The sequence below is a fragment of the Colossoma macropomum genome, unplaced genomic scaffold (genome assembly GCF_904425465.1).
Source record: "Colossoma macropomum unplaced genomic scaffold, Colossoma_macropomum, whole genome shotgun sequence".
In the NCBI taxonomy this organism is placed as follows: Eukaryota; Metazoa; Chordata; class Actinopteri; order Characiformes; family Serrasalmidae; genus Colossoma; species Colossoma macropomum.
Genome location: NW_023494802.1, coordinates 40,165,886 through 40,179,565, shown reverse-complemented (window position 1 = coordinate 40,179,565; position 13,680 = coordinate 40,165,886). Strand labels below are relative to the sequence as shown.

Sequence of the window (13,680 nt, the reverse complement as noted above, 5' to 3'; positions counted from 1 at the left end):
TACCCCACCGACAGGGATAAATGTTATATTTGCTTGAAAAGTCAGGTAAGTTGTTGCAAACACGACTAATTCAATTCAATTCCATGTTGTTTTAACCTATATGCATCAAAATAAATATGATTAGTGAAAAGAGGCTGTCAAACACTGGAAAATTTAATTTTAAACAAAAATATCAACATGATAAGATTTTAAAAGTTTTTAAAAAATGAACTGCATTGAATTTAGGTGAGGGAAAGTGAAGTTCACTTGATGTTTAGTTTGGGATGCTTAGTTGTAAAACTAACCCCCCCTCCCCCCCCCACACACACACACACCCTGAGTCCATGTGGAGGCTGTACCTTGACCTGGCTATCTTTCACTATGTGCTGTTTATCTGCTTCTAAGCAGTTTGATTTTTATAGACATATTGTAGCTTTATTACAGTGACTATCATTATATCTTAATCATATACGCTGCTCATCTAAAACAAAACAAAACAACAACAAAAAAAAAACAATATAAAAAGTTTCTTTATAGTACAATAACTGTGTTCAGGGTACATCTTGAGAATGTCCATCAGATATCTGTCAAAATTTACAGATGTTGTTGCTACAATACTATTAGAAAGTGATGAGAAGTTAAATAAAAATCTGTGTTGAATTTTCCTCTGTGTTAGGTTGTGTCCAGCTCTCCAATTGTGTATTTATGGTGTAAAAGCTGAACAGGATTCAGTGGTACTTGGCCAATACAAAAAAAAAAATAAATAAATATTCAGTGGACTTCAGACATTTCAGCTGTATTGCCTGTACTGAAACTGGTGATGGTGGGAAATGCAGTTTTGCATTGACAGTTCATTAATATGATCTGACTCAATCTGACTGGCGTCACGTTTTGTACTTGGCAAATACAATTCATTCTATTAGACAGGGTGTTTCCAATGAGGTAGTCTAAAATTTCATTTTTGTGTTGATGTTTGACATTGTCTGTTCAGAGAGTTCACTTGAAGTTCACATTAAGTGTTGAACATCGGTATTTATTAGAGAGGCCCCAGTATGGTAATTCGAAGACAGTGGTAATAATATTCAATATTTTTTTATGTATATATCTGTCGATACCGATGTCAATACATAAACATTTGTTAAATGTGGAACTAAATCCACCTAGATTGCATGGCAGAAAAATGCTAAAAAAATGCATTTTTTTCTGCTTGATAACACAGTAAAAGGAATAAAATGCAGATATTTTCCTTCAAAACAAAACTTATAAACTAAAATTATGAAGGCCTATATTTTACCTTAAAATGACACTTTTTAAAAAAATTCATGTGTCCTGAGTATTAGTATATGAATAAATTTCCAGCAGTTATTTTCTTTTTGCATATTGCAGATTTATTACAGTGATCATTACATCTTAATCATATACGCTGCTCATCTGAAACAAAACAATATAAAAAGTTACTTTATAGTACAATAACTGTCTTCAGGGTAAATCTTGAGAAATGTCCATCAGATATCTGTCAAAATTTACAGATGTTGTTGCTACCATACTATTAGAAAGTGATGAGAAGTTAAATTTGTTGAATTTTCCTCTGTTAGGTTGTGTCCAGTTCTCCAATTGTGTATTTATGGTGTAAAGGCTGAACAGGATTCAGTGAGTGGTCTCTCTGCTGAGGCAGATTGTATTGAAGGGGAACGGAGAGCGGACGATGCCCAAGATGCCATCCATGTTTGGGGGTGGAGCTCCAGGAGGCCACGAGAACTTCAGCCGCTGGAGCAGAGAGGTGAAGAAGATGAAGAGCTCTGTTCTCGCCAGAGTCTCACCCAGACACACCCTCGGACCTGCAGCACACATACAATAATGAACATTAACCTTCACACACACATATACAAAATGATAAATATACACACAGAATGATGAATGCAATTTTTATATTCATGTTGGCCCATACAGGTCAGTTTAATAAGCTTTAAAATGTCAGTGATGTAACCATCTTTAAAAAGGAATACGGTATGTTTTATACAGCTTAGACGCAAGTGACTGGTCACATGTTAATTATTAAAGCTGCAAGATGTATGTTTGTGGGATTTGGAGACCTCTCTGGTGGAAATGTGTAATTCCATGCAACATGTGGAAGAAAATTTTGTAGCATTGGTTGTGCCTCGAACCCCTTGCCCCAGTGGATGAATCTGCTGACTGTGAGTGCATTGAAAGAGAATTCAGTCAAAACTTGGTGAAGGACGCGGCTTCTGATGATGTGAGTGAATTATCTACATCAGTATAATGTTGATTTTGAAATCATTTGAGACCATTGAGACCTAAGCATAGCATCATACCTTCTTTTTGAGCCTCTGCATGATGTTAATGTGTAAAGACGTATGATTTAGTATGAAAAACTCCCAACCCGACGCCTCTGATGATTAAATGATTATTTCAGGCTTTGAAGGGTGACGCACAGCAGTGCACTCTCACAATATTTTAGCTTGTTTTCATTCTCTTGACTCAGTAATGATACTTTTTTCAGTTTTAACAAAAAATACATAGAGAAGCAAATAAATTGTCAAGAAAGATGACACTTAGTGAAGTGTAAAGAGAGAAAAAATCTTTTAAAATTTTACAAAATAATGTGAGTAGATTACTCAAAGTGTAGAAGGTCACACACAAATGTGCATAGGCTGACTGTAAATGAAGCCTTAAGATGCTCAGTGATGTTGCCATCATCCAACACTGTATTTTTCATATATTTTTGCATGCAAGTGTAATTTTACATTTAAATTAATTTCATTTTTGAGGGTTTTGAAAATATTAGTGGTAACTTCAATTGCATGTATCTGTTTTTTTCTATTTGGAGAAATTAAAATATGTCAATTTTACAAAATTGTATGAACACATTTTGTTTAAGATTGACATTTTATTCCATATTCATTTTCTTGAAAGTTTTTTTTCTGGTAAATTCTGGTAATATCAACTGACTAATTACTCCACTCGATGTTGCTCTTAACTGCTGTCTTGGGCATCAAGTGTTACTTTGTTAGCACTCTAACACCCTTTGCTAAAAGATGTACACTGATCAGGCATAACATTATGACCACCTCCTTGTTTTTACGCTCATTGTCCATTTTATCAGCTCCACTTACTATATAGGTGCACTTTGTAGTTCTACAGTTACAGACTGTAGTCCATCTGCTTCTCTGCACACGTTGTTAGCCCCCTTTTACCCTGTGCTTCAGTGGTCGGGACCCCCATGGACCCTCACAGAGCAGGTACTATTTGGGTGGTGGATCATTGTCAGCACTGCAGTAACGCTGACGTGGTGGTGGTGTGTTAGTGTGTGTTGCGTTGGTCTGAATGGATCAGACACAGCAGTGTTCCATTTTTGTCGATTTCCAGTTTTTGACATAATTTGAATATACCTGTTGCCCTTTACATTGTATGTAAATTTCATGAAAAATGGACCAAAAGAAACACCAAAAAATAAGTCTGGTTCCATTGCCTTACATTCAAAGTAAAGTACGTTTTTTCCATTTGCTGTAAAGTTATCATTTTGGAGACACAAGGTTTCCTTTGGACAACAGTGATATAATCATGTACATTGCCATGCAACAGCATGGGATGCTAACAGTCCACCAAGTAAGCTTGCTAGATCTGCCCCAGTCAACAGTAAGTGCTGTTATTGTGAAATGGAAGCGTCTAGGGGCAACAACAGCTCAGCCATAAAGTAGTAGGCTAGCAAAACAGGACAGATGAGACATTTGACTTTAAGCCTTTATATACACTCACTAAGCACTTTGTTAGGAGCATCTGTACACCTACTCATTCATGCTGCCAATCATGTGGCAGCAGTGCAGTGCAGAAAAATCAAGCAGATACGAGACAGCAGCTTCAGGTAATGTTCACACCAACAATCAGGAAGGGGGAAAAATGTGATCTCAGTGATTTTGACCATGGCATGATTGGGCTGGTTTGAGTATTTCTATAACTGCTGATTTCCTGGAATATTCATACAAAATTGTCTCTAGAGGTAAGAAAAGTTAGAATGAGGCAATAAAGAAAAAAACATCCAGTGAGTAGCAGTTCTGCAGACAGCTGGTAATATGATAATATTCTACTGGCCTGTTTAATTTGATTTAATGCGAAGCCATATATAGATGGATGAAGAAAAATCATAAAAAAATATACAAAAAATTTGTATAGCACTTCTTAAATGTGGCACATAGGGTTTTTTGTCTGTTCCAACTTATCAAACGTCAGAAAAATAAATAAATATTGGGGTATTGTGTGTATTGTGTATTGTGAAAATGTCTTCAAATATTGTGATGTCACATTTTTTGCCATATCGCCCGCCCTTGTGGATATTTGGCAGTAATGTGTGTAACCCTAACATTGCTGTAGACACAGCAGACTCACCCAGAGAGAACGGCACAAAGAAGTCATTTTTGCAGAACTGTCCTTTCTCATCCAGAAAGTTCTCTGGGTTGAACGTGTCCGGGTGCTTCCAGTGCTTTTTGTCAGTCATGATGCTCACACAATTGGACAGGACCTTTGTTCCCTGCCATGGTGAGAAAAACACCAGGCATAAATCATCCAATCTATTAGTCAAGTAAATCTCTTGGGGACTGCACATGGAAGGATTATTTTATTAATATATTCCTTATTAATGCTACAGATTATTTATCACCTGTTCAAAAATGTAACCCAGTCCAAAAGATTTCTATATTACAGTAATGTAATCTGATCACTTTCCACTACTTTTGGATTACTATATTTTAGGGTCATATAATTAAATATCAAAAGTGTATATATATATATATATATATATATATATATATATATATATATATATATATATATATATGTGTGTGTATATATATATATATATATATATATATATATATATATACACACCAGCCACTTCTCTATTCCTTCATTACCTTGGGGAGGTTGTATCCCCGGAGCTGTGTTGGCTGTGTAGTTTCATGTAAGATGACAGGGACAATGTATGAGCAGCGCTGGATCTCATGGATAGTGGCGTAAGTGTATGGCAGCTGTGTGCGGTCATCCATGCAGGGAGAGCGGTCAAAACCCAACACCCGAACAATCTCCTCATGACAGCGCTCTGACATGTGGTCAAACGGACACACACAGGGAAAAAAAATGCACATACCTCAAAAATGACAGCTTAACTAATTGTTTTATTAACTGATTCTGTAATATGGGGGCTGGCTTACCCACCGTGAAGAACAAGTGGTCTTTTGGTAGGGAAGCCAGAACAGTAATGGTTAAGCCATAGGCCTGAGGCAGAGTGGTATGGGGCTTGACAAGCTGCTTAAGCTGAGATAATTCTATGTCAAAGGGGGATCGAACCACCAACCTCATGGTCGAAAACCCAACATGCATATTGGCGTGCTACTTAGAACAGGATATTAATGATTCCTAAAGTAAAGGAGCTAAACTAAACTAAACTCTTCCTTTAATCATTTTCTTTTATTGCTTCCTTCACTGGCAGGGGAGTAAAGATAAACAAAAGGATTTTCAAGTTAGGATTTAATACTTATACTCAGTGTTTTAACTCGGGGAGACCCAGAATGAAACACGCTGAAATTGAGAAAGCAATACCAGAGATTACCAGCTTAGTAAGAAACGTGCATGTGGCAGCATGAACTCAAGACTGAGTGGTGAGCTGTGTGTGAGCTCTCCTTAAGTAGGGTGCTTCACCACTGACACCAGTCAGCCCTAATCAATCAGGTGCAGCAACCTTGCTCCCACCTTGTGGTCAAGGGTGGCCTAGCAGGAGGCCAGGATGTTACAGATTCATTATCCTTTCAAGGTCTAGAAATATTATTGCTGATTTGTTATTTGTTCGACGTTACATAATTACTTCTATGCAGTCGCATGAAATTGCATTAGATCATGGCATTACAGAAGGAACATTGCTATCTGCATATTGCTGGCTAATGTTGGTCCATGCTATCATATACCTTGCACATCAGGGTGGTCCATCATGTAAATGAGGCCCCATCTGAGAGTGGTGGCTGTAGTGTCTGTCCCAGCAAGGAAAAGGTCAGCAGTGGACATAATCATGTTATCTTCATGGAATGTAGAGTCTTCTTTTGACTCTTGCTGCCCGAAACAAGAAGGGATATGTTTGTCTGTGACACATTAGCTACCAAACAAGACCATAGGCTGATTGAATGATTCATTATAGGCTGTATTGGACAATTTCAACACCCCTGTCATGTTTGCAACTTGAATTTTTTTTCTTCTGACATCCACTGGCAACACCATAGCCTGAAAATATCCTTAAACATCCTGGTATATTTCCACTAGCATAAATACATGTTTTCCAAGTAGACAACAAAGCACTTCTAGAAGTCTCTCTGGATTAGATACAGTCTAGTAAAGATACAGATACTATAATTATAAATGTAAAACACCAGGGGTTCTTGGCGCTCAGTCTCAATCAAATCAAATACTGCACTGTACACAAGATGATGCAAGTGTCTATGATGCATCATTTAAAGAAACTTTGCATGGTTTGCAGGGTGGCAAGCTGAAATTTTACTCCATCCGCTCTTGTGGATGTCCCAGTTAGACTTTTTACCAGCCACTTTTTGTGATAACTACACATATTTTCTATCCTGCTCCTACTAATCGGTGTTTCCTGTGGATTTGTTTACTAATTCTGACATGTTGTATCCACTGCTATGCCACGAACTTGTGTAGCTCTAAACCTGGGTCTACATTAGCAGAGTCTGGGACTGTTATTAGCATAACGGTGGTTATACACACATACAGATGTTTACAGTTTGATACAGTTGCAGAGAATCATGTGTAAAGTTAAATAATTTTATAATTTTCTTTGACTCGTTAACTAGCTGCTAGCATAAAGGTGCTAGCATTGTAGCTTCCAAGCTAATAAACGTTAGCTTCTTTGCGAAGTGGTATTTCTAAAAATATCTACTAACACATTAAAATACTATTCCAATTTACATGTTGGTGCACGTATTTGTCATGTACTAGTGCTTGATGACTTCTTTATTACTTATAAGCGTGAACAATTTCTAAATAACACTGCTTAAACTGCACAGCCTGAGCTCAAATGAAATGCAGTACTCACTGCTGTGTTATTGCACCCATTATTATGAAGAGCTTTTGTAAGACCCAAAACTTCTTTCAATAAAAGTGTTTTCTCCTGCTTTCCTTCATTATTTGTATGGTAGCCCTAGTATGTTAGTATGTTACCTACTGTTTATCTAGGGGGATACTTGCAAATGCATGTTTCCATAATGGTATTGGTCAGTCAGTCAGTCAGTCAGAGGGCAACAGCACTAAACAATATCATGTATTTGCTTACACTGTTGATAATTGATGGTTCAGGGTTAAATTAATAAATAAATAAGACATGCCAGGGTTACTCCTGTCACAATGATCAACAGTTTCTGCTGCTATTTGACCTCTCACCTTGGTCATCTCCACAAGGTAGGTATCAATGAAGTCTCGAAGGTGTTCTGGGTCCAGAGACTTCCTGTGCTCCTCCACAGCCTCATGGATGAATTCTTTTAAGGAATTGGCATTCTGCCACACCTTCTGGTGTGGCCCTGGGAAGTGCTTTATGAAGGGGAACAGGCCGAAGATCTGCAGAAGAAGAAGAAGATGAATGTTCCACAGTGTCTTTACAAACAAGTACATTTTTGCATCTTGACATCTCAGAACTTTGTTTTCACATGAGGAGCTACTAACAAAAATATTACAATGATGTTGAATGTTTTGCTAAAGCTAAATTTGAATCTCTCACGCTAAAGATAAAGGGCACTGATTGTCTGGAACACAGGTTCCAAGGGTAGTCAAGGATTAAATCAAATTGCCAATGGATATTGTCCATTTTAGTCTAGGTGTAGGCTTAATCTGGAATTTGGCCCAGAAGGATTTCAAAACATCTGCATTTCATAAAATCAACCTGGGTCATAGACTACTAGCTGTAGAAACCTAATCGACAACAAGTCTTAACTCTGAGCATCAGCAATCATCAGGAAAGATCTAGTTGGTTGTTACCTGTCCCGCAGTTGATCCAATAAGCTGAAAGTTTTCATTCAGAATTTCCAGCAGCTTAGCAAAGCGCTTGTTGTCATACTCAAAGCGGTCCCCAAAGACGATGGAGCAGATGATGTTGGAGACTGCGTTCATAATTGGGTGGATGGGGTAAAAAGCCTTCCCTTTAAAGCAAAATGGCAAGACAATGAACTTGATGGGGGGAAAAATAGAACGTTAGAACCCTGACAATCAAATTCAATAAAATATCTTCACTAGCACTTGTATTTTCAAGGGTCAGAAATTTGGCTCTTGTCGCATTATCAATGAGCAAGATACCATCTCTGTGCTACAGTGGTGAACACACAAGAATCGACTTCTGAGACTGTTATTTGAACAAATATTCAGCAAACACTCTTAAGTAAGTAGCCTGACTATAAACATTGAAGTCAGTAAACAAATAGCAACAAATGATAATATAATGCATTAGACACCCTTAGAAATCTACAGCTATAGATTTGATGTACATTTCATGGTGTTTGTTGATATAAATTGGCTAGCAGACCTGAACCCAGCCTGAAACCCAAGCTTAAGAGTTTTAGTTTAACTGGAAAGGGGCATCTCAAATGTGATGCTGCAAGCTATTGAGAGGTATTATTTGTGTTGTTCTACCATCCAATAATATGACCAGGTATTATTAATAATTATTTTTAATTACATAATGAACTAGATTAAAATTAGTTAGAATCAAGTTTTTTTCTGTTTGCTTTAGTGTCAAAAACTTACAAACATGGCAAAAATGTGCAGGATGTTTTTTTTCCTCTCCTACTTACAAACTCAAACGTTGTATAGATTGAATGCTTAAAATCCACACTTTTAACAGAATTTCTCTTGTTTGTTTCCATGTGTTACAAGTGAAAAATAATTAAACGAAATGTAGGAAGAGGTAGAGCTGTGAGGGTTAATTAGCGCACCTGACCCCAAATCAGCACTGATCCACTCAGAAGGTTAGTAAATGCAGGTGTGACTACCTTCCTGCTTGAGCATCTCTTTTATGAGGTATTGAGCCTCCTCAGCCACACGTTCCTCTACCGTTTTCTTCCCCAGACCAAAGTTGCGCAGCGTGTGCAGCGCAAAGCGACGCTGCTGTTTCCAAGAATGACCATATGCAGCCATTAGGATACCTGAGAAAGGCAGAGAGAGGTAGAGTGAGATAGAAAGAGAGGGATAATAGGAGTGAATATCAGACACAAAGGCAAAAGAACTGTTAGTCATCTATTGAAAGATGCATCTCACCCTACAGATGAAATAGCAATGCTGAGACATACTGCAGTTAAAAAAGCAAAGCAAAGAAATCTTGTGTTACTTACCATGCCCATTGGTAATCCAGTCTAATATTGGTTCAGCCGGCCTTCCAGCATACACGGCACCATTCTGAACAAAAGTTTCCTTAAACAACTGCAGGCTATTCAACACTATTACTGGCTGCCTGCCCATGTACATGGAAAACATCTCCCCATATTTCTTCATCTGCAGAGGAAGTGAAAGGTTTACTGCATCTGTTTGTTCACTGGCTGGCTTACAATGCACACACAGTTCAGTGATTTCCCTGCTACAATACACCTTTCAAGCTTCAAATGCAAGAGAGGACTGGCATCCCACAGTGGGAGAAAGTGAATGTACACCACTGTTATCTCGGTGCTAATGTAACACTGCAAAGCCCATAGAGGAAATTAGCATTATTTTGATAGTAGTAATCAGGCAAAAAGGCTACTTACAAAGTGAAAAATTCTACATTAAATATGCCTACTGTTATATTAATAATATGGAGCATGGTTGCCATCAGATGACAAAAAATATAAATGTTTATGAACTTCTCATGCTTTTTTTCCATCTGTACAGGTTGTGCTGGGTTACAGAAATGCCCATAGACAAAAACACCAAAATAGAAGAGTGGTGCTTTGCATGAAAGAAAATATAAAACACTTTCTCATCTGGATATTTGGAATTTAAAGTTGTTGTCTTGAGATCTCAAGAAAACTGCTGAGTTTTCCTGGAAAAACAGCATTTCTTATCTCATGATAATGACACAAATAAAAAGTGCTGATAGCTATAGCCAACTTAGCATGCAGTAGATATCAGTTGCTCTTTTTATGTGTGGAGTGGAATGTCTGAGGCTGGCAATGTCTAGGCAACATGTGATGCTGAAAGAAGGATTTAGTTAGAAGGTACTGTAGACCAGTGGAACCAGTGTCTTTTATCAATCAGATAAAAAGAAGACAAGCCTCTCTTTGTTTATCAGATAAGACATAAGATGTCTAGATAAAAAAAATCCAATGTGGATCCTCTCAGACATCATTGTAGGTTTCAAGATATTATAACATCATAGTGCCCTGATGCACCAACAGCTGTATGACTGTCGCCCATAATGTGTGCATTGTTTCCCCCACTGTTGCTCTATTCGGCTCTCATTGGTTCCAAGTTAGCATGTTCAATGGATATTGGTGGTTGGTCTCATTTTTCAACATTGGTGCATGTAGCAAAATTTTATTGCTAAAGATCTGAATGTAACTATTTGGACTTTTTGAATGAGGGCGGCGCAGTGGGTAGCGGTGTTGCCTCACAGCAAGAAGGGGGTTCGGTTGCCCGGCCGGGCAACAAGGTTCCTTTCTGTGTGAAGTTTGTATGTTCTCTCTGTGTCTGTGTGGGTTTCCTCCCACAGTCCAAACACATGCATGTCTGGCCAATTGGACACACTAAATTTCCCCTCGGTGTGAGTGTGTATATCTGTGTGTCTGCCCTGCGATCGACTGGCGACCTGTCCAGGGTGTTTCCTGCCTTCCACCCAATGACTGCTAGGATAGCCTCCATTATCCCCCATCAACACAGAAGGAAAAGCAGTTTAGAAAATGTGTGTGTGTGTGTGTGTGTGTGTGTGTGTGTGTGTGTGTGTGTGTGTGTGTATAGAAGGGTATTTGAATATTGTATTTAAGTAGTCTTTTTAACCCCAACAAGCAAATAGTGATTTATTTTCACTTTTGCACTCTAGGTTTAGCTTAAACATGGACATTTGAAGCCGGGAGACATTCAAACAACATACTCTTTACACAACTGGTATGTTGCAGTTTGACAGTTGTACAGACTGCAGTTCTTGCTATAAAGAGTTGTTCTCTTTCCAGCAGGCACATTAAGTATGTGTGTGTTGTCCATCAGCTGTAGTCATTTCACTGCATTCAAGTGCAAATATTTAAAGGAGATGAAAAATGATGGTGGGCTGGCCTTAGTTGGCTCAGTTGGCTCATTAATCATAAAGCAATTACAGTGTTTTTAGAGCTTACAAATGATGAAATACATATCAGGTTTCAAATATGTTCCACTTGCTAGAGGATTATTGGTGGTCACTTCATAACGCATAGTACATATGCAAGGCATGGTCACAATCTTACTACTACATACTATCTGAGTAACAGAAAACATATAAAACTGACCGATCTGATGCTTCCCATTGGGTCCTTCATGATCTCTGGCATGTTCCCCACAAAGGGCAGCGGTTTGGGTCCGGGAGGGTAGCGGCTCCTGGAGGAGTTCAACTTGAAGATCTCTAGCAGAAGCAGAGAGAACAGACCACCCAGCAAGGCCAAGCCCACTGACGTCCAGTCCAAATATCTCAGCACAGACTCCATTCTGAGAGAAGTGCAGGAGAGAACAGATACTCACAGCGTTATAAGGGAAGGGAGGGTGTTTATTTTGATCACATGCCAGCCTTTCCTGTTAGGTTCCGTCATGATGGGTGTGTCTAGGGAGAAGTTGATGTTAACTGTTCAGAGGTCAAAAACAGAACTGCAGACAAAGTTCAACAGCACAGACAACCTTATTCCTGCTTTTATGGCATTTAGGTCAGATGTGTTCACACAGTTTATGCTCAGATCTTACAATCTCATATCAGCAATCAGCACTAAGAAGTCTAGAGTTACAGTAAAAATTTGAGTGAATTAAATTTTAATTTAGCATTTAATTAATTACTACATCTCTTGAGTATTTATCTTTTTAATTTAATCTGTGTCAGTCTTATATGATTTCATTGATTGCTTTTAAGATTTATTACCTGTTTGTAAAGAACTTAGAGCTGCCTCCAGCATGAAAAGTGCTCTATAAACAAATATTATTATTATTATTATTATTATGAAAAAGAACACTCAAAGCCAAAAATGATCCAGATGAGCGTCATCAGTGAGCCTTAAAAAGTAAGATCAATGCTAAACCTAATCCAATCTGTCCCCAGTTGTGAAGCAGGAACAACCAATGCTGGTATCTGGCAGCAGAACAAGTAACTGCTGTATCCCTCGGAGCCAGTATGGATAGTTCAAAGGCCAACGTCTGCTAACTGTCCCATGTGATCTGTGTGACTGTAAAGGCTTAGATTGAGAAGGCAGCAAAGCCTGTGTTTGTTCCTGTTCAATTTGTTAATAAAACCAAGCATGAGACTATTGTGTATCAAAGGATAGCCTTTCAGCTACCAGTGATAAGAACAGCATATGCAGTACAACCACAACAATAATCAATGATTATGATTAAAAGATAAAAAAGTAACATATTCAGAATACATTTAAAATACATATTGATAAGACACGTGACAAAACTCTGGTGTTGTAATTTTTAGTAATTCAGACTGTTTCTTGCTGGTACAGGTTTGCAGTTTTCTTCATGTTATGCTTCTATTGCTGTTTCATAAAAAAGTTACTTTAAATGAAGTTAGAAAATTCGTTAAATATTATATTATTTTAGCTCTCAGCCCCTGTTTCAGTCCACTGTACCTCCTACCATCCCACTGCCCTCTCAGGACCAAAGCCAATTCATTTCATAATAACAAATGCAATAACCAATGAGAAGATCTTGCAAATTTGATTATAAAGTAAGTAGTTACTTGCCACAAAACACATGCACAAGTCCCGATGGCGTTTAGTAACACTGAGAATAATATCTGGCTCATCACATTAATTTAACAGTCTACTCAGGCTTTAGCAGAGCTCAGTAACACTGAGATTAATAACTGATCACATTGATTTATCAGTCTACTCAGGCTTTAGCAGAGCTCAGTAACACTGAGATTAATAACTGATCACATTGATTTATCAGTCTACTCAGGCTTTAGCAGAGCTCAGTAACACTGAGATTAATAACTGATCACATTGATTTATCAGTCTACTCAGGCTTTAGCAGAGCTCAGTAACACTGAGATTAATAACCGATCATCACGTTGATTTATCAGTCTACTCAGGCTTTAGCAGAGCTCAGTAACACTGAGATTAATAACTGATCACATTGATTTATCAGTCTACTCAGGCTTTAGCAGAGCTCAGTAACACTGAGATTAATAACTGATCACATTGATTTATCAGTCTACTCAGGCTTTAGCAGAGCTCAGTAACACTGAGATTAATAACCGATCATCACGTTGATTTATCAGTCTACTCAGGCTTTAGCAGAGCTCAGTAACACTGAGATTAATAACTGATCACATTGATTTATCAGTCTACTCAGGCTTTAGCAGAGCTCAGTAACAATGAGATTAACACTGAGACCTTCTCACTTTCTTCCATTCTCTCACTGTCTTGTTCTACAGGTGCTGATGCTGATAGAGATCCGGTGGTGCATGCTGCTTGCAGCTGATTCAAA

The 13,680-nt window shown here is 38.1% G+C and overlaps 1 protein-coding gene across 2 annotated transcripts; it reads right to left on the bottom strand.

Annotated features, from left to right (window-relative positions):
• Positions 1-1,341: 1,341 nt before the first annotated feature.
• LOC118822227 (cytochrome P450 2B4-like) lies at positions 1,342-12,317 on the bottom strand. Of its 2 annotated transcripts, XM_036591167.1 has the most exons (10): positions 12,110-12,317; positions 11,493-11,800; positions 9,375-9,534; positions 9,036-9,188; positions 8,029-8,189; positions 7,438-7,611; positions 5,955-6,096; positions 4,908-5,092; positions 4,384-4,525; positions 1,627-1,817 (listed from the first exon to the last, which is right to left on the bottom strand). In XM_036591167.1, the coding sequence occupies exons 2-10, from the start codon at positions 11,685-11,687 to the stop codon at positions 1,627-1,629; spliced, it is 1,503 nt and encodes a 500-aa protein (XP_036447060.1). In that variant the 5' UTR covers positions 11,688-11,800; positions 12,110-12,317. The 2 variants fall into 2 exon arrangements, with proteins under 2 accessions (XP_036447059.1, XP_036447060.1); XM_036591166.1 differs by lacking the exon at positions 12,110-12,317 and having other exon boundaries at positions 1,342-1,817; positions 11,493-11,687.
• Positions 12,318-13,680: the final 1,363 nt, after the last annotated feature.

What these genes read in the sequence shown, in the direction of transcription:
- LOC118822227 (XM_036591167.1), bottom strand. Translation starts at nt 11,687, where the DNA reads ATGGAGTCTGTGCTGAGATATTTGGACTGGACGTCAGTGGGCTTGGCC. An exon ending in CAATGGGAAGCATCAGATCG is followed by an intron (nt 9,535 to 11,492) that starts GTCAGTTTTATA and finishes CTTCCTCTGCAG; the next exon opens with ATGAAGAAATATGGGGAGAT. An exon ending in TTGGATCAACTGCGGGACAG is followed by an intron (nt 7,612 to 8,028) that starts GTAACAACCAAC and finishes CTTCTTCTGCAG; the next exon opens with ATCTTCGGCCTGTTCCCCTT.